The sequence below is a fragment of the Myiozetetes cayanensis genome, unplaced genomic scaffold (genome assembly GCF_022539395.1).
Source record: "Myiozetetes cayanensis isolate MyiCay16 unplaced genomic scaffold, myiCay2020 scf4, whole genome shotgun sequence".
NCBI classification, from domain to species: Eukaryota; Metazoa; Chordata; class Aves; order Passeriformes; family Tyrannidae; genus Myiozetetes; species Myiozetetes cayanensis.
In genome coordinates this window covers 10874832-10897936 of record NW_026087631.1, presented here as the reverse complement: position 1 = coordinate 10897936, position 23105 = coordinate 10874832, and the positions used below count along the sequence as shown (strand labels likewise).

The following is a 23105-nucleotide window of genomic DNA, read 5'->3' as shown; positions in this document are numbered from 1 at the left end:
CTGCTATGCTTTTAACTGTTGAATTTGTTGACACATACTTATGTTGCAATAAGGTTTCTTTTCTGTCTAATGGTATTAACTGTTTCATTCATCTCATAGCTTTGAAACCACCGGTGTCTTTCCCTAAGAAATCTGCTCTAAGTACAGATTAACTGTCAACTTTTTCTGTGACTGACTTTATGAACTAGCTGTGCAGTTGATGTGTCTAGGTATTCCAGTATCTGATTTTAGACGAGATTCCACAACTGGAATTTAAATGAAAGTAAGTGGATGAAAGAGGAAAAAAATGCACATTATACAAGATCAATTGAAAACACTTCAAACACAATTAAACAGTGATTCAATATTATCAGCAAATGTCATTATTTCAGCAAGTCAGAAGTCAGTCATAAGAGATATCTGCAGAAAGGTATACAGGAAGATTATAATAATGCAAATTTAGTTTAAAGTATTTGTAGCATTACTGTTAGAGATACTTTGCTGTACCTATCACATGCAGAGTCCTCAGGAAGACTGCACTCTTGCCATCAGACTTGTAGCTGCTCAGCACTTGAGTATCGCTTTTACAATCCTTATTTTGATTATCTAGACAGTTTCTTCTGTAACAATATTTCTGCCAAAAAGCAGAATACAACTCATGGCAACCTTAGACTCTTAACTCACTCCCAACCATTTAATTGAGATATGCATAGATTGTTCCATTCCACCTCACAGGAAAAATGTAATGTGCTCTAAAACTTCAAACTGTGCTGCAATGAAAACAAGAAAGTACCAACAAAATTCTGGGTTTTCTGAGAATTCCTCATTGTCATGCAACTTGCTTTTAATTTTCTTTACATTTCCCAGATCTTGATTGGCAGCATATTAACAGCTGTTAACAGTAAAATTATAAGTGTGAAATGTTACTTTTGTCATCTATAAAGGGCTAGGAATTAATGAAGACAAAAAAAAAAAAAAGCGTTTATAATCTACTGAAATCATGTTTGGAAACATTCTTATCTAGCAATTGCTGTAATAGGCTGCATATTGTTTACCAATCCCTCTTTTGTGGCTTCGCTTCCTTGATTGTTTAGCTGCACATTGATTCAACCTGTTTAGCCCTCAGATCACTTCCAGATTTACACTTTTAGGAGATATCTGGTGCTGTAAGCATTATGGATAGAGAAGAAAACAAAGTCCAGTTACTCCAACCCTTTCTCCTTGTTTCTGCTGTTTCTCTGCGTGGTGACACATACCTAATTGACACAGAAAGCAAACATCGTTCTTTAAGTCACAAGTACAGGAGAAACAAAAGCCATCTGAAGGGATTAGATACAAAAACGTGGAGAGCACAGACAGCTCAGCACCGAAGAGTTGCCAGTCACTGCATTTTCCACAGGGGCTGACCAGCGAGGTGTGTGCTGTAGTCACACCCATCTCAATAGATCTGTCAGCTTTCCCGCTTTTGTTTGAGAATGATATCATGTTTCCTGGGGCGAGCAGTGGAAGACAATGCAAGCCCGTTTTCCTCTAGATACTGCAGGCGGAGTTCAGGAAAGCGGGAATGACATTCCCTGAGCAAGGGAGGCTTTACACTCAGCACAGACAGTGAACTGGCTTAACCTTGTCCCTGATGTCTGTGGGCTTCTTTGGGTGTGTTGCTGGGTAGGCACAAAATCCACTCCACCCTTTTCACAAGGTGAAAAGCACTGCCTTGGTTCTCATTATGAGAAATGGCCATTGATTTAATGTCTTCTTATTTTCAATAGCAGTACTCCATTTGCAGCTAGTGCTAATGATCCAATTTGGAAGATGGTGTCAAAATAAATGCTCATTTTTGCACTTATATGGCATGGCCAGTCTTCAATTAAACTGACAAGGGCTGAAATTTAATCCTGTTGGGATACTAGACTTAGTATCACCACATGTTTTTCCTGTCGACACTTTGGAGTAGCAAAATGATCCTAACATCTCTCCTGAAGTATGGGTTCAAACACCAAGGTCATGGCTAAGTTCTGACCCAAGAAGAGTTGCAGATTCACTTACTCCCCTGGGAGCAAGGAAGGAGTGTAACAACTTACTTGCCTTTCGCCTCAGAAATGCCTCAAACATCCTCAGATCATCTGGAAACCTGTTTGCAGCTTCTCCCAGTGAGCTAACTCTCAGAAGTGTTCATGTATGAGCTTTATTTTAGCAAGATGACCACCAGCAGTAAAGGATTTGTGAAAACTGGCAATAATTGCTATCAGTTTCAAGAACATTTCTTTGACTACTTCTGGCAGGAAACAGATATATTGCCAACTGTCTCCATTCTCCAAGACAGACAATAATCTTAGGTCTGGTAGGATTTTTTAATATTTTTTTTTCTGATTTAGGTTTGGAACCATATATGGTAAAAGACTCAAAAGATTATATTAGCCTTTTAAGAAAGGGTAACAGTAGAGTAAGCCAGTGCAGTGGCATTCAGTGGTAGATCTCCATCACCCTGATGATGGTTGCATTTTCTTTGGGGTCAGTGGGTGTTGTGAAAAAAATCCTAAATTGTTACCAATATTATGTGACTCGTTTTCACATTTAGAAAATTGAACAGCTTTTAATAGACATTACCAAACACACAAGAACCTTTATAATGTTGTAGGCTTTTCAAAATGACAAGTCAAAATTTTCAGTTGAACTGGAAAGTTCTGACAATTCTGATTCAAGACTTGCTTCTCTCTTGTGAAGCTTGACCAAAAGAAAACCTGCATTAACCTCTATCTAATGCATGCCTGTGACAGTGAACATGAATGTCATTCTTCCCATAGTAAAGGCATTAGGCCTTGTGAGCATCTTCAAATAGGCGGTTGTCAGATCAAAGTGGCACCTGAACTTCAAACAGTGTGTCCTACAGCTGCAGGACTGGGGTTTTGAGCTTCCCACAGCCAAAGCAATGGAGGCAAACTGCTTTTGACCTTTTAATCTCAGGTATTTCATAAGTATGACTAGGAGATTTTAATATCCAGTATTCATTACATGATTAGACATTATACTGATGCACAACCTTTCTGACATCTAAATTATCAAACTACTAATGTGAATTACAAGAGAAATTTAAACCTAATTTAATTCTTTGTTCCTGAAGTGTATTTGATATGTGAGACCCAGCAATAGCCTCTGCCTGCCATACTGTGCCTGGTTCAGACCTAGTGAGAGGTAGAGTAGCTCTCAGAAAGCTGCTGTTCCCAAAGGTCATTTCAACAGCTGGGAATAGTCAGCAGTGAAAGGCATTACATCAGACCCAGAGGAATCAAATCCAAAAGGGTGAAATGAAATCACACTACTTTCATAAGTGTTAACATGTGCTATTGTTTTAGATAAAATTTTCATCTCTCTTTCTCTCTATATACATACACATATATTGGTTTGGTGTATAGTCATAATTAAGATGGTTGGATGGATTAATTTTTTTGCTGAATATTCATTTCAGAGGAAAAATGAAGTTATAGTGTTTTGCAGAGGTTGCCTGATACCCACAAGATTTTTTTTTTGGAAGGCTTTAGTGTACAAGAGGGAACATACACGTCAGAGAGACTGATTGCCACTGAGCAGCTGCTTTTGGGCATAGGAGAGAGATACTGGTGGGCCTTCATGTGCTCACAATGAGAACTACCTAGGCTGGAACCTGATCTATGTCAGTCACACAGACTTGAGCCTGCTTGGCCTAGACCCATCTCTTAAACACAAAAAACCCCTGTTCATCTTTCCAGGGAAGACCAAGAAGTCATTGTGTTATAGAGAGTGTTGGGTAGGCACAGGAGAATTGATCCAAAAATGGATGTACCTACTACTTGTGTGAGACAGATGTATTTCCATTGTCAGGTGCAAGATCTATCTGAAAAATCTTGAACATCTTACAGAAACTACAATGAGGACCTGTCCTCCAAAGACAGTCTCTGCCCTGTGCTATAGATCATATTTAAGATGCTGTTCTACTGTAGTTTCAGTGAAGGCACAGAGCAAAGATCCACCACGTCTGAATTAGAGACTTTCCTACAAAGAGTTTAAAATGCTGATTGTTTTTTAGGGTACAATTTTGATAACTGTTCTCTAACTCTTAAACAAGGCTCATATCATAGAGAAGTAAAAAAAAGAAAAAATTAAAATTAATTTTGTAATTCATCACTAGGAAATGCTAAACCCTTTAGGGTATAAAGATATTAGGCATTTACTAAGTTCTGAAAGGATTTTCAAAAGACAGAGTCAGAAATGGCATGTCTGTATTCAGAAATGTAAACTTCTTTCTTCAAGGCTGGTATTTTGTTTGTCTGGTATTTGTTTATTTTTTGCACTGTCAGCCTGAAGTGGCTCGGTTGGTTTCTCCTTCGGGGTGCAACAAGTCTCCCTTGACAGTGCAGTTCCAAACGCACTTTTGATTGTGCTGATGATTTTCCTCTGTGTTATTTCCTGGCTGTGCACTGAAGACCTGCCACTGGTCAGTCCTTAGTCACAAAGTGTGCTCAGCACCAGAAACGTCTGCCTCTGCTTCACTCAGAAAAATCGCTAAGTGGCAAAGGGAGGGTACACCACGGTACAGGCAAGAGTGCATGTCCTGTGTATGTCCTTCCAGAAGTCCACACCCACAGACACTTCCAGACAGCTAACCTTGTGCATGTTGTAAGCACTGATATATCCTATGAAGACTAATTGTTTACCTTTGTTATTTTGCTTTCTCCAGCTTGGCACATGCCCACGTACAATAAATAGCACACAACCGCAGTATAAATAGTAGCTTCATAATGCAGCTTGCAAGGACCAGCCTTGCTATGGGCATATGTATTTTGGTGTGCAAATACTTTCTTGATGGTAGTACCCATGTTTGGCTGGCTGCAAATCCAACCAGATGCACCTGAACTACAGACCTGTCCTGCTCAAGATTTTCCACATTCCTCATTTTTTTCCAGCATTACCTACCATATTGCAGGCTGGTTGTTCAACAAGCCATTTCTGCTGATATGTTGTTTTCTACTTTACTTGCTTGTGGTCAACCAAGCCTAAACACAAATCATGAGAAAGCATCCTTCTACATTTTGGTTATATGGTTATTACTCACACACCTCTAGGCATCTTCCCTGGGAAAGCCAAGCTGCAGCAGTGTTTGTTTTCTAGCTTTTTCATCTTAAAAGATTGCTTCGATTGGTTATGAAACAACTGACATGTAGAGAGAACAGAAAGGCAGTTGCATTTCCTCCAGCTGTTCCACATATATGGAAAGGCAGATAAGCAGATACCCAGATAGGCAGCCCTAGTAGCTTTGACAAACTATTTTATTTTTCACACTTGTGGTCTGGTCTTCCCACTGCTACTAAGTGGAAAAGTGATGTTCTGTCACTAATTTTTCATCTCTTATTAGTTTCACAATACCTTCCCTCCACAAATAGCGCCCTATTTCTAAAGGCACAAGGTCTTTGTATTTGACCTGTGAGCCATCCCACAGCTGCTCAGTAGCATCATGTAAGATACAAACAATAAGATTCTTTATATGGACAAAAAATTAGATTTATTGGAAATACTGAGATATAGGCTATTTAGCAAGTTATGTTTGTTCTAGATCAGAACATTATTCTTTCAAGTAAAGGGAGTGCTTGATGTTGTTTAGGAAACTTGAAGGAAAAGGGGTTGATGTCATGACAATTTGTGACGTGTTTTCACCAGTCTTCAAATGAGTTTTAAATCTTGCAGTGAGTGTCATTTGCAACCGACTGTTTCCCTTTCAGCATAACACCAAAACTAAATTTAGATTCCATTTTTTCCCTACTGGTACAGTATCTATATATTTTACATGGATATTCCCAGATATTTAATAGCAGAAACCATTTGTGTTGCAAGCAAGAATGTTAAAAAAAAACCCACCCCACCAAAACATTACCTATTATATCATCTTTTATTTTCTTCGCTTCACCTGATGAAAAATAGGGTGGAATTTACTAGAATTTTCTGCCCACTCCTCTTAAGTAATTAGTACTTTAAAAGTATTAATCTCTCTGCTTGCCTCTTACAGCAGGTCTTTTTCATCTGATATGCTCCTAATGTCAAGTGAAAGGCTGCCATCTTAGAGTCACTTCAAGAAATTAATAATAAAGCTCTGCAAATATAAGGAAAATAAATACATAATTGATGTGTAATGTCTAACCAATTTCATTGTTTCCACTACTACTTAATACTAATACCTAAACTTTTACTCAGAACTTTGCATTCTCAAGACACCTTGCAAATATGATGCATGTCCATCTTATATGTGTTTTGAAGGGCAGTGGAGTATGGGTTATCCTGTCATGGAGCCAACCACTCTGGCTGCTTGCTGTGGTAGAGAAGTGTTAAGCATTCCAGCGTTGAACATTTTTCCAAATAGCAGGCAACTTTGCAAAGCCATCACATTAGGTAGAAAACACCCAGAATATTCCCCTGTTTTCATGGGGACAAGCCAAGGGTTAACAGTGTAAATCTGGAAGTATATGGGCAGGGACTCTGAGATGAAAGAACAAATCATAACGCTTTTCTTCCAAGAGCTGCTGTGGGTACTCATCTCTGGCATTAAACTATGTCAACTCAAAATTGCCCCATTTTCTCACAGACTCTAGTGTCTAGCACCAATTCTGATAGAGAAGCAATATTTTAGTATTTGTCAGAAACTTTCTTGCTCTTTGAGTAGAACTGTTCTGGACATGCCTTTGACAAAAGGCCCTCTCTAGCTATTTGTAGCCCCCTTTAGGAACTGGAAGGCTGCTACAAGGTCTCCCTGGAGTCTTCTTTTCTCCAGGGTGAACAATACCAACCCTCTCAGCCTTTCCTTATGAGAGAAGTGCTCCAGCCCTCCATCATCTTGGTGGCCCTGCTCTGGACATGCTTCTACAGGTCCATGTCCTTTTTATGCCGGTGACCCCAGAGCTGGATGCAGCACTCCAGGTGGAGTCTCACAAAAGCAGAGGGGCAGAATCATCACCCTTGACTTGCTGGCTATGCTGCTTTTGATGAAGTCCAGGATAGGATTGGCTTTCTGAGCAGTGAGTGCAGAAACCTCTACTAGAGAAGTTATGAAAGACACAGAGGAGTATCACACAGCAAGAGAGAGAAGACGATATTGTAGTCAAGAATGGGCCAAGAGGAACTTGTCTCCCTCCATTGATTTTGCTGTCTGGGCTATAGTGGGTGTGCCATTATTTAAACTTACTGTTTTAGAGGATGCCGTTTTCTCCATGCTGGAAAAGCTCAAAGCACTGCCCCACTATGAGTGAGTGTCATAAATACAGGGCAGTGAGTCTTCCTTGCATGGTATCTCCCATTTACAGCTTTAGCCTTTTGCAAGTGCTTTCTCTTCTCAAAATCTATTTGCACACACAGCAAATTGACTTCCTGATAAGGTCAGTTCTTCAAGGACCAGGGCAGGAGTCAAAGAAGTTTTTCAAGGCAGCACAGAGGATTGTCCCTGCTACAGAGGCAGGCTGTTTCCTGTCTGTATTTTTCATGCTTTGCTCAGAGAGCTAAATCCTGTTGTCCTTATTTGGTCCTTATATACTCAGACTCTTCATTAACATCAAGGACATAATTTGCCTAACTTTTACCAGACTAGGTAAATTCCTTTTTAGCAGGGACTGTTGGGTTAGTTTAAGTTGCATTACCATAAAGCCTTCCTGTCAGCTCCAAGGCCTTAGTCTGCTAAGTTGCTGTTGGGTTTTTGTTTGTTTTGTTTTTCCAAATTACACCTAAAGCATAGTTTTTCTTAGTGCAAAATTTTCATTTGGATATATTTTAGTTTTTATTTTAATGTATTGCAGCTGTGAAGGTTTAGCTGCAAAACCATGCATGGCATATGATTCCATACTTGTGCATAGATACAAATTCACTTTGGAGGCAGAAAAGTCTCCTAGTGCTTCTCTGGGAAGACGTGAAACTCTGTTTGTGCTCCTTCTACCTCACTCAGGTGGCTGGGTTAACCTAGAATGTTTAACATGACAAAAAACCACCCATATTTAGACAGGGAATCAGAACACTAGCCATTCATCAAGTGTCTAGATTTTGATTCATCCAGAATACTCACAAGTACAGATAAGCAGTAGTCTAAGTTTTGGTTATTCTATACCTGTATTACATGATTTGTATTACTACAAGGAAAGAGGTATGTCTGAATCTGATTGGATATTGCTTTGCCTTGCCTTGCATATGGATGAAAGGCAACACGAAATCTAGTCCTCAAAATTCAGACTTCTCCTGCTGCTTTTTCTCAGTGTTTTAAAAGGTGGAGATGCAGGGGAGAAAAAAGGTGTTATTTTTATCTTTCAATTTTTGTTGGAAGCCAGAGGAACAGAGAAATGCTAGAGAAAATGGAACTGGAACCCTGGATGAGCAGACATCCTCTGAAGGACCCCAGTCCCTTGGGTCCATACCTCTGTATGGGAAAGACAAATTGGAAAGGCACCCTGTGGATTCTGGACAGAAACATCAAAATATTCCAATTCTGATCTCTAACACTCTGCCTGACCTTCACGCAGATAATTACATCAAGTCATGGAATTTGGATGCAAATTTGGTTCTGAGTTTCACAGAAGTTTGCAGAAATCAGAATCTCGCAATTTACGACTTTAAGAATATCTCTACAGGGCATGTGATCCTTGCTGATATAAAGTGAAGCTGCTCTCAGTGCTGGTGATTGATGAACTATATCTACCTTCAGCTGATGCATCAGAGCCATAGTAAGGGCACAAATGTTCCTCGTGTACAACTCAGAGCCTTGAGATAAATGCCCTATAAAATGGATGAGTCTGGCCTAATTTCTGCCACATATCTCTTGAACTTTGTTCAAAGGATTTAGGTTTGCAATGCGCAGCAGGGCGAACTGACTTTGCTGACCTGGACCTTTATGTAGTATTTACTTTAATGGCCATTGCATCCTTTCCAGGAGGTTTCATTTCTCCATTATGTAACTGCAAGCTATCTGGGCTGGCCCATGAAAGGGTGGTGGCTGTGGAAGACTGGTTGGGTGTGGTGAGCGTCAATGTGCTGTCAAGATACTTCAGTCCCCAGAGTGGTTGCTTGCATTGAAAGCAGAGTAGGACCTCCTCCCTTGGCCCGGAGCACTGCAGAGACACACGCAAAGACTGCAGTCAGCACTAAGACCTTTTGACCTTTCTTATCTAAGACTATACCCTTTCCTTCCCATCAGAGAAACATTTGGAAGCTGAGTGGCATTAAATATTAGGTCTCCCTGTGTAAATACAAAATACATTTGTATCCAAAGCAGGAAAATAGATGTGATGAATAAAAGAAATCAATTATTCTTCCTGTTTCAGCTGGAAAAAATGTTACTGTTTCCCTCCTCCTTACCCTGAATTTCAAAAATAAAGGGAAACGCCTATTATTTGCCACTTGTTCATTATAGGAGAACTGTATTTCCCTCTAGCTATTTGCATTTAAACAACTAAAACTGTAGCAGTCTGCCAGACCCTGTTTTGATTAGACTTGTATCTATTTTCAAAGATCTCCATATATTCTGGCAGTTCTATCAATCCAAGGGGGCAAGTTAAAGCTAACCTCACTTAACTGGTGTTTCTGACTTGCTCCTTGTTTCTGAGAAAGCTGCTTTGTGCCATGGTTCTTGCCACTGTCTGTTAGGGCTTGAAATGGTTACCATGTGATTGACCATGAAATCATTAGTTGAAGTTCCTAAAACAGCTGAAAAAAAAAATACTAAAAGCGTTCAAAATATTATTAGCTCCTATAACTGCTTTACATCAATTCATAGACATTAAATCCATGTAAAAGACAGAAACACTGTTAAAATGACAACCTTATGACCTACCGACCCTGTCACCAGCAAAGCGTTGAGGCATTTGTGTGCATGTCTAACTAAACACAGATCTATCTGTTTCTGCAACCCCTGGTTTTCTTTGGGCTTCTGCAGCAGCTCTTGAAAAAGATGTTTGTGAGACTTACTGCCTTTTCTGAGAAGAACAAACTTCATTTGTTCAGTTCATAAAAAGTAAATGCTAACATCAGTGTGGCAGGATGGTTAATCTATGTTCTTCCTGTTTTGCTTAAAAGCTGTGCAGGACATCAGACAGAGAAACCCTGAGTACAGGGTGAAACAGTTTACCCTGTGATTTGATTGTCCACATACTCCAATTCTGCAGCTTTTTTTTTTTTTTTTTATTTGATGCTTTTTTATCTTTAGGTAAAGTGGAAGCGGCACTGGACCTCATACTGATCAATTCCTTCCCTCTGGTGGGCAACTCCGAGACATCACTGATATGTATCAACTCCAAATGGCGTTCCCGTGAGTCTATCACAATCGACCGAGACCAGGAGGATGTGACAAACCAGCACCGGGAACCGCTGGAAGTTAATGAAGATTCAAAGAGAGCAGCAGCCAAAACAGTGGTGTGGAAGAGGGAACAGGCCAGGGAAACTATTGGAGCGTATTACTGTGAAGGGAAACTCAAGGATGAGGTGACAAGGATACACACCATGAAGATGCCCCTGCAAGGTACTGTGTGGTGGTCAGATCTGAGTTTATCATGGCACTGCCTGCAGACTAGCAGCTATTCTTGGTTGACATGAGTGGGCACAGACATGGTTCCAGAGCAGGCAAGGCAGTCCTGAGTCAATAAAAATAGACTTGGTTCGAGCTTTTTGCTGGTTTTTTTTTTCAAAATTGCAGAGATAACTGGTTGATACTAGGTGCTGGTCATTTCCTTGAGGAGGTTAGTCAGACATGACAGGTATTCTGCCTGTATCTGGCTACTGCCAGGAACACAAAGTCAGTCAGCAAATAAGGTAAGTATTGGCCTCACTGACCCCGTGGAATAACATATAACAACTCCTGTAGTGGGTTTTTCACATCCCTGACACTTGATTCCTAAACAAGCTTCCATTTTAAAATCTTCAAAGGTCTGAGATGAAGATAGCTAAACATCACTATTCTATTTTTCTAAATAAATAGGTTACCTGAACTTAGAAAATAATTGCCTTGCCTAAGGTTCAGTAAATCTGCAGGTCAGCAACACTGGATCTGTACATTCTGTGTCACTGTGAAACAAAAAAAAAAAGGATGCATCTCAACACTGGAAAGAAACTCCAGAGAAGTTTTACAAAATCTAAGAGGGTTATTCACAAAAATCCACTACAGGTTTCATGTTCACTTGATTTCAGTTTTAAGGCTATGCACAGTAGAAAAAGCAAATATGACAAGGGAGATAGCCGGATAAGAAGGTGGGATTTCCAAGGTCCAGCACACTACCTGTAAATAACATTTTTTTATGTTTCAAATTTCTCTTGTTTCTGGACCTAATAAAACATCTGGTACAAGTTCCAAAGCAGGGATAACAATAAACTACAGAAAAATACAAGAAATGTTGGGTAATTTTCTGCAGCAAATCAAGTTCTCAAGACTGTGGCTGATTTTTAATAGATTTTACTGTACTGCTGATGTTTTGTGCCATGACAGCTGGTTAGTCAGGTAACTTTACACTTTTAATCTTTCTTTGTAAGGTTTTAGTAAGACCAATTTTTTTTGTTGATATCTCCTGGAATTAGATAGTAAATTTATAAAAGGAGGTACTTTGATTTGTCAGAGCTGCAGCTAGTGTCTATTTATTTCTTTGAACATGGATATGTTGGAAAAAAAAAAGGTACATTTTTCTTTGGCTTATGTTTTCTCTGACCAAATGTGGTCTTTGAAGGGTTGGACTGGTCACCAAGAAAGCTGTGCAGATGCAGACTGACAACTCCATTGTTTCAAAGGGGGCTGCAGTGAGGAGGAGATAAGATAACAGTCCATGGAAAGTCGATATGTGACCCTGCCTGTGGCAGACTGCCAGTGAGCTAAGCACATTTCTGGCTGTTCTGTTGTAGAACAACATGCATGGGTCTGAATGTCTTCTCAATCAATCAGTTCTTTGCACTTGGTATCTGTGGACTTAGGAGCAGAAAATTTTAATTAATCAAGCTTTGAGAGCTTCTTATATGGCGGAAGTTTTTCTAACCAGAAATGACATTCACACCAGCAGTTGGTAGATTTCTTTGATTCATTTCTGGGTTTGAATCTGTTTCTCAGATTTTCTCTGCAAAAGCCTTCACTAACAGAATTTGAACTAGCAAATCCTCAGTGAAGGTGTATAATCTAATCAGATAAATAGAATGAGGTGCATCAGAAACTCTCAAGGCTATTAAAGTCCATAGAAAGAGGAAGAAGTAGTCAAGGAGGGATTGTGAAATTTGGCAAAGCATGGGCAACTGGAAAACAGATATTTTTCCACTTTACTGTTGTTGTCTGTATAATTTTTAAAGGCAGAATGTGTTTTTCAACAACAAAAATTGATCAGGAGTTGAAATTTGCAGTTTCCCATTAGGGACACAAAAAGTCATGGGAAGAAGAAGCACTTCTGAAAATCCAGCCACTGTTTTGCATCCTCAGGTCAAGAAGTTGCTGAAACACTCACTAAGCATTAATCCTTTGGGTAGCCCCACTCAGTTAGTGGGAACTGCCATCTCCCTGATTATATACCTATTATAAGATATGAAAACAGAGTGAGGATTTTTATATGTAAAAGTAAGTGGTTCATTTTCTTAATTTATTCTACACATCTGCTATTCTGAAAGTAACAAGTCTATTCTCCTGAATTCTTTATACTGAGTCATTATGGTTACCTATAATATTCATATACACAATGAGAGAGAAAAGTTTGTGCTTTATCTTTTCATGGGGAGTGGTGCTCAAACTGTATACAGTGCACATATCTAGAATAGAGCACTACAGGACAATAGCCTGTTGTCCCTCTAGTCAAATATAATTTATGCAATTTTCATACACAATAAATGTGCATTTTCATGTGTGTGATTGTATTTTCCCCCCAGAAACTCAGTCACAGAGTGGGAGAAGAGACAATAATGGAAATGCTAGCAGCAGAGCATTATGGCACTTGTCCTGCAGCTCAGTTCGTTATGTCTCTATAAGGCATTGGCACACTCGAGATGTGAAATTGTGTAATACAAATCACAATCTAAAAATATGTTGGAGCTCAGCCCAACAGGGAGTGTGCGTTCCTTTCCATTGCAACAATACCCTGAAGAAAAAGTCCTCTTGTTAAGCCTAACCAAATGCAAGGAAAAGAAAATAGGAATACAAAAGTGTAATATCTTGTTAAAACAATTAGTATTGCCTCACTAAATTTGGTCCAAAAAAACCACTACAACTAAATCCCTTAGGGTTATTTGTAACTAGCAATTTATTTCTGTGAAAGCTGTTGAATTCTTTTTTTCCTGTGTAGCTAAAATTTTCACTATGCATTTGTTATTAATAAATAACTTCTAACTTGGAAGCTGGCAGTAAGTTGGGATTGCTTGAAGTTTTTGTTTGCCTGTTTCTAATGAGATCTTACTTCATTATTCTGTATTAGAATTCTCTATTTCTTTAAGATATAAGTGCAGATACCAGTGTCTAGGTAAAATGACAAATGCTCAATAGATTCCCATGAATGTGCTTAAGCAGGAAGAGTCCTGGTGAAATCAATTGTGTATCATATACAAAGGAATGAAAACATGTGGCAGAGGCTCAGAGCATAAACTCTAGAACTGCACAGGGGATGGAAATTCCATTCTGCAAAGAATTGTGAGTTTTCAATAGTTGTCTTATTTCTAATCATAAATAAAACATTAAAATGTCAGAAATTTCAAGGAAATAATATTCTAGGAGAGAAGCTGGCTTGGACTGATAAAAATGTTTTCATTCTTGCTCAGATTTTCTTTCTTTAGTTTTACATCACATAACACAAACATTTAGATTTTTAATTAAAATTCCATTCTGAAATGGAAATAATAAATTGTTCTTTCCTCAAACATTTCAAGAATATTATCCTTTTTTAATCCCTCAGATTTTGTAAAATAATATCATGGAGGTACTAACACAAATTCAGCTTCATACAAACCTTGATTTAATATCTACCTGCTCATTTTTTACAGCTCTATTGTATATAATATATGACAGAAAGTTAGTTCATAATTTTTTTTCTCTGCTTTCTGGTCCTACCTCTGTGTATTTCTTTGCCACCAAATTTTGGCCACAGACTCTAAATTTGTTTTCTGCATTTCCATTGCTGTGAATCAAAGAATACTTTATCAACAGCCTGGTGAAAATGAACCAAAAAAAGGAGGCATGATTAGAGATAAAAGGCAATTTTTGATTAATAAGTTGTCTAACAGTTCATACTGACTTGTATATGTGTTCCTTAAACAAAATATTTGTTGTGAAATAAATGCAACTTTAATAGAAATGGAACCTGTGCAAGTGCAGAGCTGACTAGGAATATGAATGCTCCTCTTCCAGCTGAAGCTCAGGTGGGTTTTCCTGTCAGAAAGGTGCCACTCACCTTGTTGGGAAAGCAGGTGGCAGCAGAAGGAAAAACAAGGGTGGATTAATTTATCTGAGAGGAACTTACACAGGATGAACTCCTATGGCTAAACAGCTTCAGAAACAGAAAGAGCAAAGGGACTGGTGCAAATCAGTGCCTCACTTTCCTGAGTGCTCTAAGAGGGGAAACACAAAGTTGCCACAGTTCTCACACAAGTAAAGAGCTGAATAACTTGGAAGTCAGCTTCGCTGAAGAAGAGTTTTTTCCCCATATAATGTATCAACACCGGTATGGCATAAACAGAGCTAAACATTTGTCCTCAAAACACTTCATAGTTTTACTTTGGAATTTTCCAAGTAAATTAAAGGAAGCATCCTTAACTTCTAACTTCAGAGTAACATGGTTATTAAAATTACCATTTCACTGTTTTCAAAAAGGTTGTTTCTTGATATTTTTCTGTCCCTTTTCCAAATATCTTCTGAGAATATTTTTCCACTAGTAATGAAAAGGAAAATGCAGAAATGTTGTGAGAATCCTTCTGTCTATTGCCTTCTTATTTTGTTTAATCCAGAGCTATAAAAAAATGTATAGAAGTACCTTTCTGTTTAAGCAGGAAAATTAATTTCAATTTTCCACTGGAAATTTGAAAAATGTCAACGATCTAGACAGTCCCTCACATTTTAATTGAGCCACATTTTCAGCTGAGACTATTTTGGTAAAAGAACCACTGCCTGTATATTATTTTTTTTTTCCTTTGGTTCTTAGTGCAAACCAACACTCTCTGTATTTCCAGAGACCATGATGAACAAGCACAAATTCCCTCTATCTTACCACATCTCCTCGAGACCCTGCATGATTGTTGTCTACTGAACTATTTTGACAGTTCTACATCATAAAACTGAAATAGAAAAGAACTGAGTCACTCTAGGTATTTTTTTGCCAATGACAGCATGTTCCCTACAATACAATTTCCAGTACTTTGTCCAGTCTGCTTTGAAAATGTCTCAAGGGATCAAGAAACTTGGGAAAGTGTTCTATGGCCAGTTGGAGCTCCGAGTTATGAAGTGTTTCCAGTTACTCAGCCAAAAACCAATTATTTTTTTCATGCCCCAGATTCTAGTGGCACTATGTTGTTTCAGGGTATAGGCAGTTCCTCTGTCTTTGCCAAACATAGATAGAGGCTGCTGGTGGTAAAGAATCAGTTTATGTTCTAAAGCAATTTAGGTGTCAAAATCTGAGTCAGGGTCATGCTGTAAACCATTCTCAGCTTTCAGGCCAGAGACAGAAAGAGACAATAACTGCTATTTATCACGTATTTCTGTTCTTTTTTCAGCCTCATTCTACCCAGTGGCATTAACTGTTACAGCAAATAAAGGAGAGCATGTGAATATTTCCTTCATCAGAATGGCATCAAAAGAGGAAGATGCAGTGATCTACAAGAATGGTAATCAATCTTTCTTGTCCTTTCTCTTTCCTGCTATCATTGTCTTAGACTAAGTGCCAAGTAACTGTTTTAAAGTTATTGCTGATTCTGCCCATGTTGTGCAACTGTATCAGACATAATTCCTCATACATTTAATGTTCCCTAAGGGAGCCATTTGCCATATCCCATATTCGATCTAACTTGTTTCTCTTCCCCCAAAATACCAAATCCTCAGTTTATACCTTTGCTTTGTTTCTTATTTTCCTGTTTGATGTCCTTCTACATCTCCTCATATATTTGCCTGAGTTTAGTTTTTGTTTTGGTTTTGTGTTTTTGTTGCTTTTTGTTTGTTTGTTTGTTTGTTTTGTTTTGTTTTTCTGTGCCACTGTGAAGGCTGTCTTTCTTTCTTTGCACTTTTACTGCTTTTCAGGTCATACTTTGCATTCTTCAAATGGCTTTTTGAGGCCATTTTTCTTCTATGATACTCTTCAGCCTAAGAAATTAATCCCTAGTAGTCTGCTATTAGAAAGAAAAAACTGCAAATAAAATTTTGTCCTTATTTCATTCAAATACAAGAATTAGTCAGGTTGCAACTTTTATAACACCAACTTTTCTGTCTTACATGGGATCTAACTCACATATAACTCACTCTTCAACTGTATGTTGCTCCTGCTTGACACTTGGAAATATGTGCTGTTTGCTATCTATAGAAATGTAGGAAAATACAGGTCACTAAAACTCACCATGCCTTTATATTTAATCAGAATGTTAGACCCCAACAAATTATAGTTGTGGAAAGTACAGCATCTTTGACTGATGGTATACAGTGAGCCACCAGGAAACAGGGATAAAATAGAATAGGATGAGGTAAGGAAGTGTTGACACACAGTAGAAGAATGGTGCAGTGAGTTATCCTCAACCCCAGTTACTGATTACCTAGAGCAATTTTCTACAGGCTGGAAGACAAAAATAAATAAAAAATGTCTTTTAAAAAGGCAATATGCAAAGTAGAGTTTCATAAATACCTGCTTCATTGCTCTTCAGAGATTCAGCTATATCAGGGCACAGTGGAGAAAGTTTGCCATCACTTTCGGGTCTCCAGGAAATTTTGTTGTTTCCTGTCAGCATTTTCTCATACAAGGGCCAGATGAGATGTTGGAACAGGAGTGCTTACATTCATGGTGCTCCCCTAGCTGGGATTCCATCTGGAAAAATGGCAAAAAGTCCCAAACTGACTCTGGAGAGTAGGTCAAGTTTTTCACCTGAGACACTGCTGAAACAGCATGCCTGAGAATTCCTGATACAGTAGCTGGCAAAGAAGACAAAATACGTCTCCTGCCATATGTAACTGTTGCAGTTTTTCATTTAGGAAATGTAAAGTACCACTTCCCCCCTACAGGACCTCATGATGGCTGTCTAGAGAATGAAATGGTTCTGCTAAATAGAGTTTCTTTGAGACATCAACCTAACAGGTCATAGAAAACAAGCCATAAAAAATTGAGCCTTGTTAACAGACTCTGAGCCCCCACCTTTCTTAATGCTTTGTTGTCAAGTTTGTTATGCAGCTTGTAAATCAAAAGCTATCTAGAAAAAGCCTCACGGTTTCAAAACAAATCCATTCCATTATTTGTTCTTTTAATTTGGCCCTGTTTTCTTGGGAAACTGTTGCCACGTGTTGTCATGGACTGAAATGACAATCTTGGCTGTTTTGGTTATGATCCCCAGCAAAGTTTTATGGTTTTGGCTGCCTGAAATTTGACTATAGTCAGATTGCTAGTATGATAGTATGCATGATAACAGACAGTAAAGGTCCTGCTTGATGCTGTTTACCCTTTAAATTATTTCAAAAGGGTGAAAAAATGAAAAAAAAAGTTGCATTACCAGTGTAACTGTAAGGGGATGTAGAAGGTAAGGACATTTGTGAGAGTATCATCTGTTTAATGGTCACTCAGCCATTCTAGCTGGCAAGTGAGAATAGGATCAGGCTGTCTGTGAGGGTTGTTCATGTGAGAAAGTTGAGGTTATGCAACCTCGAGAAGTCCCCAGGGAGAGTTTATTGTGGCTTTCCAGTACCTAAAAGGGGTTGAAGGAAAGCTGGAGAGGGACTTCTGACAAGGGCACGTAGTGGCAGGACAAGGGGGAATGGCTTTAATCGGAAAGAGGGTGGGTTTATATCAGATACTAAAAAGAAATTCTTGTATGTGAGTGTAGTAAGTCACTGGAATGGGTTGCCCATAGTGGAGTTGTTTGCCTCACACCTGGAAGTGTTCAAGGTCAAGCTGGATGGGGCTTTGAGCAATGTGATCTGGGGAAAGGTATCCCTGCCCATGGCAGGTGGTTCAAAACTAGATTATCTTTATGGTTCCTCCCAACCCAAGCCATTTTAGTGAGCCCCATATGGACGTGCAGTACCCACAGAGCCACAGTTCTGCTCTGTGGGTTTGCTGATGGTTGGATCTATTCATAGAGTGTGTATGAGTACGTGCACATATATTTTAGTGGAAGCCTGGCTGGACCTGGCATTAGCTCACAGCAGCAGCTTTGCTATAACAGACAGGAGTGGAAGGACTCTCAAGGGTCCTGAAGTTCAACGGATGCAGCTTCTCTTTGACAGCAACCAAAGTTCAAATGTTATTACTTCCATCCAGAAGGATGGGGGAGGCCACATGCTATTGCCTTACCTTAGCAAACATTTATGACTAACTGCAGCAAATCTAGAATAACATAGATAAGCCCATTGGTGAAAAAAAAAACCAACAAACCAACATAGAAGAGAGAGAAACATGTTAAATCTGGGAAGAAAAGACAAAGTTGTGCTCTACTCTTTCTGTTTTGGTCTCCTCAGTAAATCTTTGTGCTGCTCAGACTAAATTGGACCTGCCTGGTACTTGCTATTCAACTCCAGCCACCCTGAACTCCTTATGGATCATTACCCCCCACTTCAGAAAAGAACAAGAAACAAAATGAACATTTTTGACCACTAGACTCTTATCAATGCTGAATGTGAAGTTGTTTGTCCCATTCATATAGTAAACCTCCTCAAGATCTAGCTTCTTTTTTACTCTCACTTCTCAACTATGAAAAACTAAGATAGCTAAAGAGCTGCCAGAAAACTCATAGCTAATAAATTGATTCTGCTGCTAAGCCCATGCCAGCTATACCTCTTCAAGCACCAATGCAAACTGACTTCTGTAGGTAGAGGGTGAATGACGTCTGCCTGTGGTATTTATGTGCTCCTTTACCAGGTTCCTTCATCCACTCTGTGCCCAGGCATGAAGTGCCAGGGGAGCTGGAAGTCTCCTATCCTCAAGTTCAACCACATGATGCAGGGGTTTATTCTGCCAGATATATAGGAGGAAACCTCTTTACTACTGCTTACACAAGGCTTATTGTAAGACGTAAGTTCCATTAATGTGTGCTGATGATTAATTTTTTAAAGTCATAATGAACCTGAAATGAAATACTGTGTCCAAATAAAGGCTAAAATCTTTCCTAGTATACACTGCCACCAGATTATGTCAGAAGAAATTTCTTCCCATGGATCCTTGGTACAAGCTGATATTGATTTAAACAACAGGTTTATGTTCAATTCATCTTAGCTATTTCCAGGAGAGCTAGCTCTTTTTTCAGCATCTCAGCTTTTTAAACATCAAGTGTGAATGAAGGATGTCATTGTCCACTGTGTCTCCCTGTTCTCTGTGGTGGGCTATATCCCAATCTGATTTATTTTACGATTTATTCATCTTCTTCATAGACTATCCTAGCCTTAGTTAACTCTTAAGGTTCACTTCCTAGTGGATGAAAAGGTGAGTTTGCATATTTTCCACTAAGTATTCTCAATGTCTTGTAGCTCATGCTGCTGTGTCCATTTTCATCAGATATAAAGAAAAGTATATTCTATTAACTTGGATAGAAATATAAAATTTACATGAAAAAATAAAGAGCTGTTCAAATATGTCACAGTACAGAGAAACATTTATGATGGTAACACAACATCCGCAGGATACTTCCAGGAGCTGTAAATGAATTAATGTAGCACCATAAATTTGAATTTTGGAGCTACTCCCAATTTACTAATTAAAGTGATCCAGTTGGCTGAGGGGTGGGGGTTCCATACAGATTGTAATTTTATGTATTTTACTGTTTATCTTAAAAATAATTTTACAACTTGATGGATTAATGAATAAGAAGACAACAAATATGTCATATCTTTCCAAAAAAGGATGTGAAGCTCAGAAATGGGGCCCTTCCTGTAGCTCCCATTGTCCTTCCTGCACGAACAATGGCATTTGTCATGAAGATACCGGGGAATGCATCTGTCCTCCAGGTTTTATGGGAAAAACATGTGAGAAAGGTAAGTAAATAATACTTTCAGAGGTTGCTTATTGATTTGTTCTGAGTAATAGGAGTTGGCATATTATTGAGGGAAGCATCATATGGAGTAGCCTTGTTTTACTCTTTAAAGCTATAGCATTTACAGCTCGTGCTGGAGACAGGACAGCACTGGGTGAGATGAACCATGAATTAGTAGGGCTGCTCTTGTAGTTGTGATTTAATCTCTCCCTTGTGGTTGTGATTTAATTTCTCCCTCTCTTCTTTTAGTAGAGATTATTTTGCCAGAGAAGATTAATATTTCCAGCACTTCTGGACCAATGTGAGAGCATGCTAGACAATACCTTCTAGGCTCTAGGCTCCTTTTCTCACAACAGGCTGGAGCACATGATTTTTCGAGGTCACTTCCAACACGGCCTGTCCTATGATTCCCTTGAAATGAGTATGCTCAATGCTATTGACTGACTGCTAAATGCATGGCAGAATAAGAGATCTAAAGGGTATGCTGGCCCTAGGAATTTTGTTAGAGATTCCCTGGATACTTTTGAAGAAGCTGCTCATGTGCTCACAGGGTGTTTGGTCTCTGTAGGTGCATATCGACAGTATTTGTCTGTGCACATCTGTGTCTGTGACAATTAGTTTGGATTCTGGAAGAATTTAGAGCAGGCTTCACATTGCTTTGACCTCTCCAAGCAACTTTTTACATTTATTACTAAATATGTGTCCTTATGTTTGACTGAACTGCAGTGCTGCAAATACTAGAGCTAAGCTACTGAAATAGCTGACACCCAAACCACTCTAGGGTAGCACTGCTCTTATCATAAAAGCAAAACCTTGAGATCAGCATTTGTCCATTTTACATTTAAAGGGCTTATAAAGAGGCTTTATTGCTGCAGCTGTGTCCCCTCCTATCCAAAGCAAGGGGTACTTGGCTGACAGATCCTCACAGTGAGCGAGTTATGTTTGTTTCTGCTGTTTGTACTTAACATTAGAACAGCTGTGGCTTAAGTTGCTATGGTTGTTAATATATATCTGGTATCTGAATGGTCAAAGTGATATTTTAAATTTAAATTCAAGATTTCTCTTGTTTAAAGCTGCATTGTTAGGAGCACTAGCTCTTTTATGGACAGTGCTGTTGGGTTATTCTTTCCCTCTCCTCCCTCCAACAGCTTGTGGAGCCAACATGTTTGGCAAAACATGTGAAGAGAGCTGTAAAGAAAATTATGGCTGCAGAAACTATATGTTCTGTCTACCGGATCCATATGGTTGTTCTTGTGCCACAGGATGGATGGGACTGGAGTGTGACAAAGGTATAGTGAAAAAACAAAACAAAAAAAAGTGGTGATCTGCACACAGGAAATACAGAAGGGAACTAACAGGATTTTAGGTAATAGGCAGGATTTTTTAAAGTCATGGATTTTTTTACGAGTCAAGTTTCCATCACAAGATTGGAATCTAATAGAAGATGTTTTCCAGTACCTTTGCACTAATTGGAACATCTGTACTTGCAGAATGCAAACCTGGTTTCTATGGGTCGGATTGCAAACTTAAATGTAATTGCCACAATCGAGGGACATGCGACAGATTTAAGGGCTGCATCTGCTCCTTCGGATGGCATGGTCTGCAATGTGAAAAAGAAGGTAAAGCAAGGTAACACGGTAGTAAATGGCTTTTCCCAGATCCTAATGCTGGTACAACATTACCACTCCAGGCTGATATCCTTGCTCTGCCCATTACATTCCAGGGGCTCAGACACTTCTGTACAACTTCATTGCAATACAGTGTTTTTAAATCTCTGATCTATATGATGCATTTATCAGGGTGATATGCTATCAATTATTCTGATTTTGCTTTCATTAGAGGTAGATTTTCAAGCTTTACTCTGTAGGATTTGACACTGACCTTAACATCAATCGCTGACAGAAGTTGCACATCCAGCTTTTGGATTGTCTAATGGTATTCTACCATTACCTACACCTTATTTGTCTGCATACATTCCTATACCTTGTGCTTCAGAAGCTGAAATTGACAAGTGAGATACCAAGACAACCCCTGAGTTAAAAAATTCAGTTTCTCTGAGAGAAAGTTAAGCTTATAAAGTTGAACATAACTCGTCTCTTTGGACTCAGGCAAGGTTTGTACATGATATTCTGTAAGACACACTCAGAATCTACTATTTCTGCTGGATAAATAAACTGACAAATCCACTACTAATTTGTAAAACCTTTCAAGAACTAAACCAAACAGAGAAATAGGACTGTGATCCAACCAGCCAAACTGTACTGTTGTGATCTGACTGCTCTTATAAGTAGATAACATAGAAAGCAAGTAGATGCTGAGATACTGTACATTCAGAACAAAATGTGAGCAAGATTTTGCACGTCTGTGCTTTGAATGTCAGTGAGAAAGAGAAAAGAGGGGTGGGGGAAAGAAAGAAGAGGGCTTGTTCCTTCTCATGTTTACATGACGTAAAAATGCTGATGACGGTAAGTGAGATTCTTGCATATGCCCACACGAGGGAAGGTAGAGCCAATCACCCACAACTGCCTGTGCTTGCTGTACACCTAAACCTGTTTTGGCTGTTTCTTTGAAGTTCTCTCTCTGAAGGGTGACATAGTACCATGTATCTTCCGTAGGTTCAGCAGATCTTTCGCCTCAGATAGAAAACCTGCTAGATCCCATAGAACTCAATTCTGGTGCTGAGTTCAAGCCATTTTGTATAGCAACTGGGAAGCCACTTCCTAAATCTGAAGAATTCAAACTTTTGAAGCAAGATGGAACTGTCCTAAGGGTAGGCTCCTGATTAATTGCTTTGTCTCATTTCTGATGTTTATATTGACTTTTTCTGTAGTTAATACACACTGATGTTTTCAAGCATAATGTGAAATTTTGATATTCTGAGGTACCCCAAGAATGCCCAAACACATATGAAAATTATGGAACTGGCATTTTAGATGCTTTTTATTGATATCACTAAACTGAAGATGAGTTTC

At 38.9% G+C, this 23105-nt stretch overlaps 1 protein-coding gene across 2 annotated transcripts in view; it reads left to right on the top strand.

Annotated features, from left to right (window-relative positions):
- TEK (TEK receptor tyrosine kinase) overlaps positions 1 to 23105 on the top strand; it is a 41245-nt gene that overhangs the window by 4137 nt on the left and 14003 nt on the right. Inside the window, exons 3-9 of one of the 2 annotated variants that reach the window (XM_050329363.1) lie at positions 10184 to 10495; positions 15691 to 15801; positions 19026 to 19171; positions 20003 to 20134; positions 21282 to 21422; positions 21624 to 21762; positions 22749 to 22903. In XM_050329363.1, the coding sequence (XP_050185320.1) occupies positions 10184 to 10495; positions 15691 to 15801; positions 19026 to 19171; positions 20003 to 20134; positions 21282 to 21422; positions 21624 to 21762; positions 22749 to 22903 (1136 nt within the window). Of the gene's footprint in view, positions 1 to 10183; positions 10496 to 15690; positions 15802 to 19025; positions 19179 to 20002; positions 20135 to 21281; positions 21423 to 21623; positions 21763 to 22748; positions 22904 to 23105 lie in introns of both variants that reach the window. The other variant, XM_050329364.1, reaches the window with a different exon arrangement.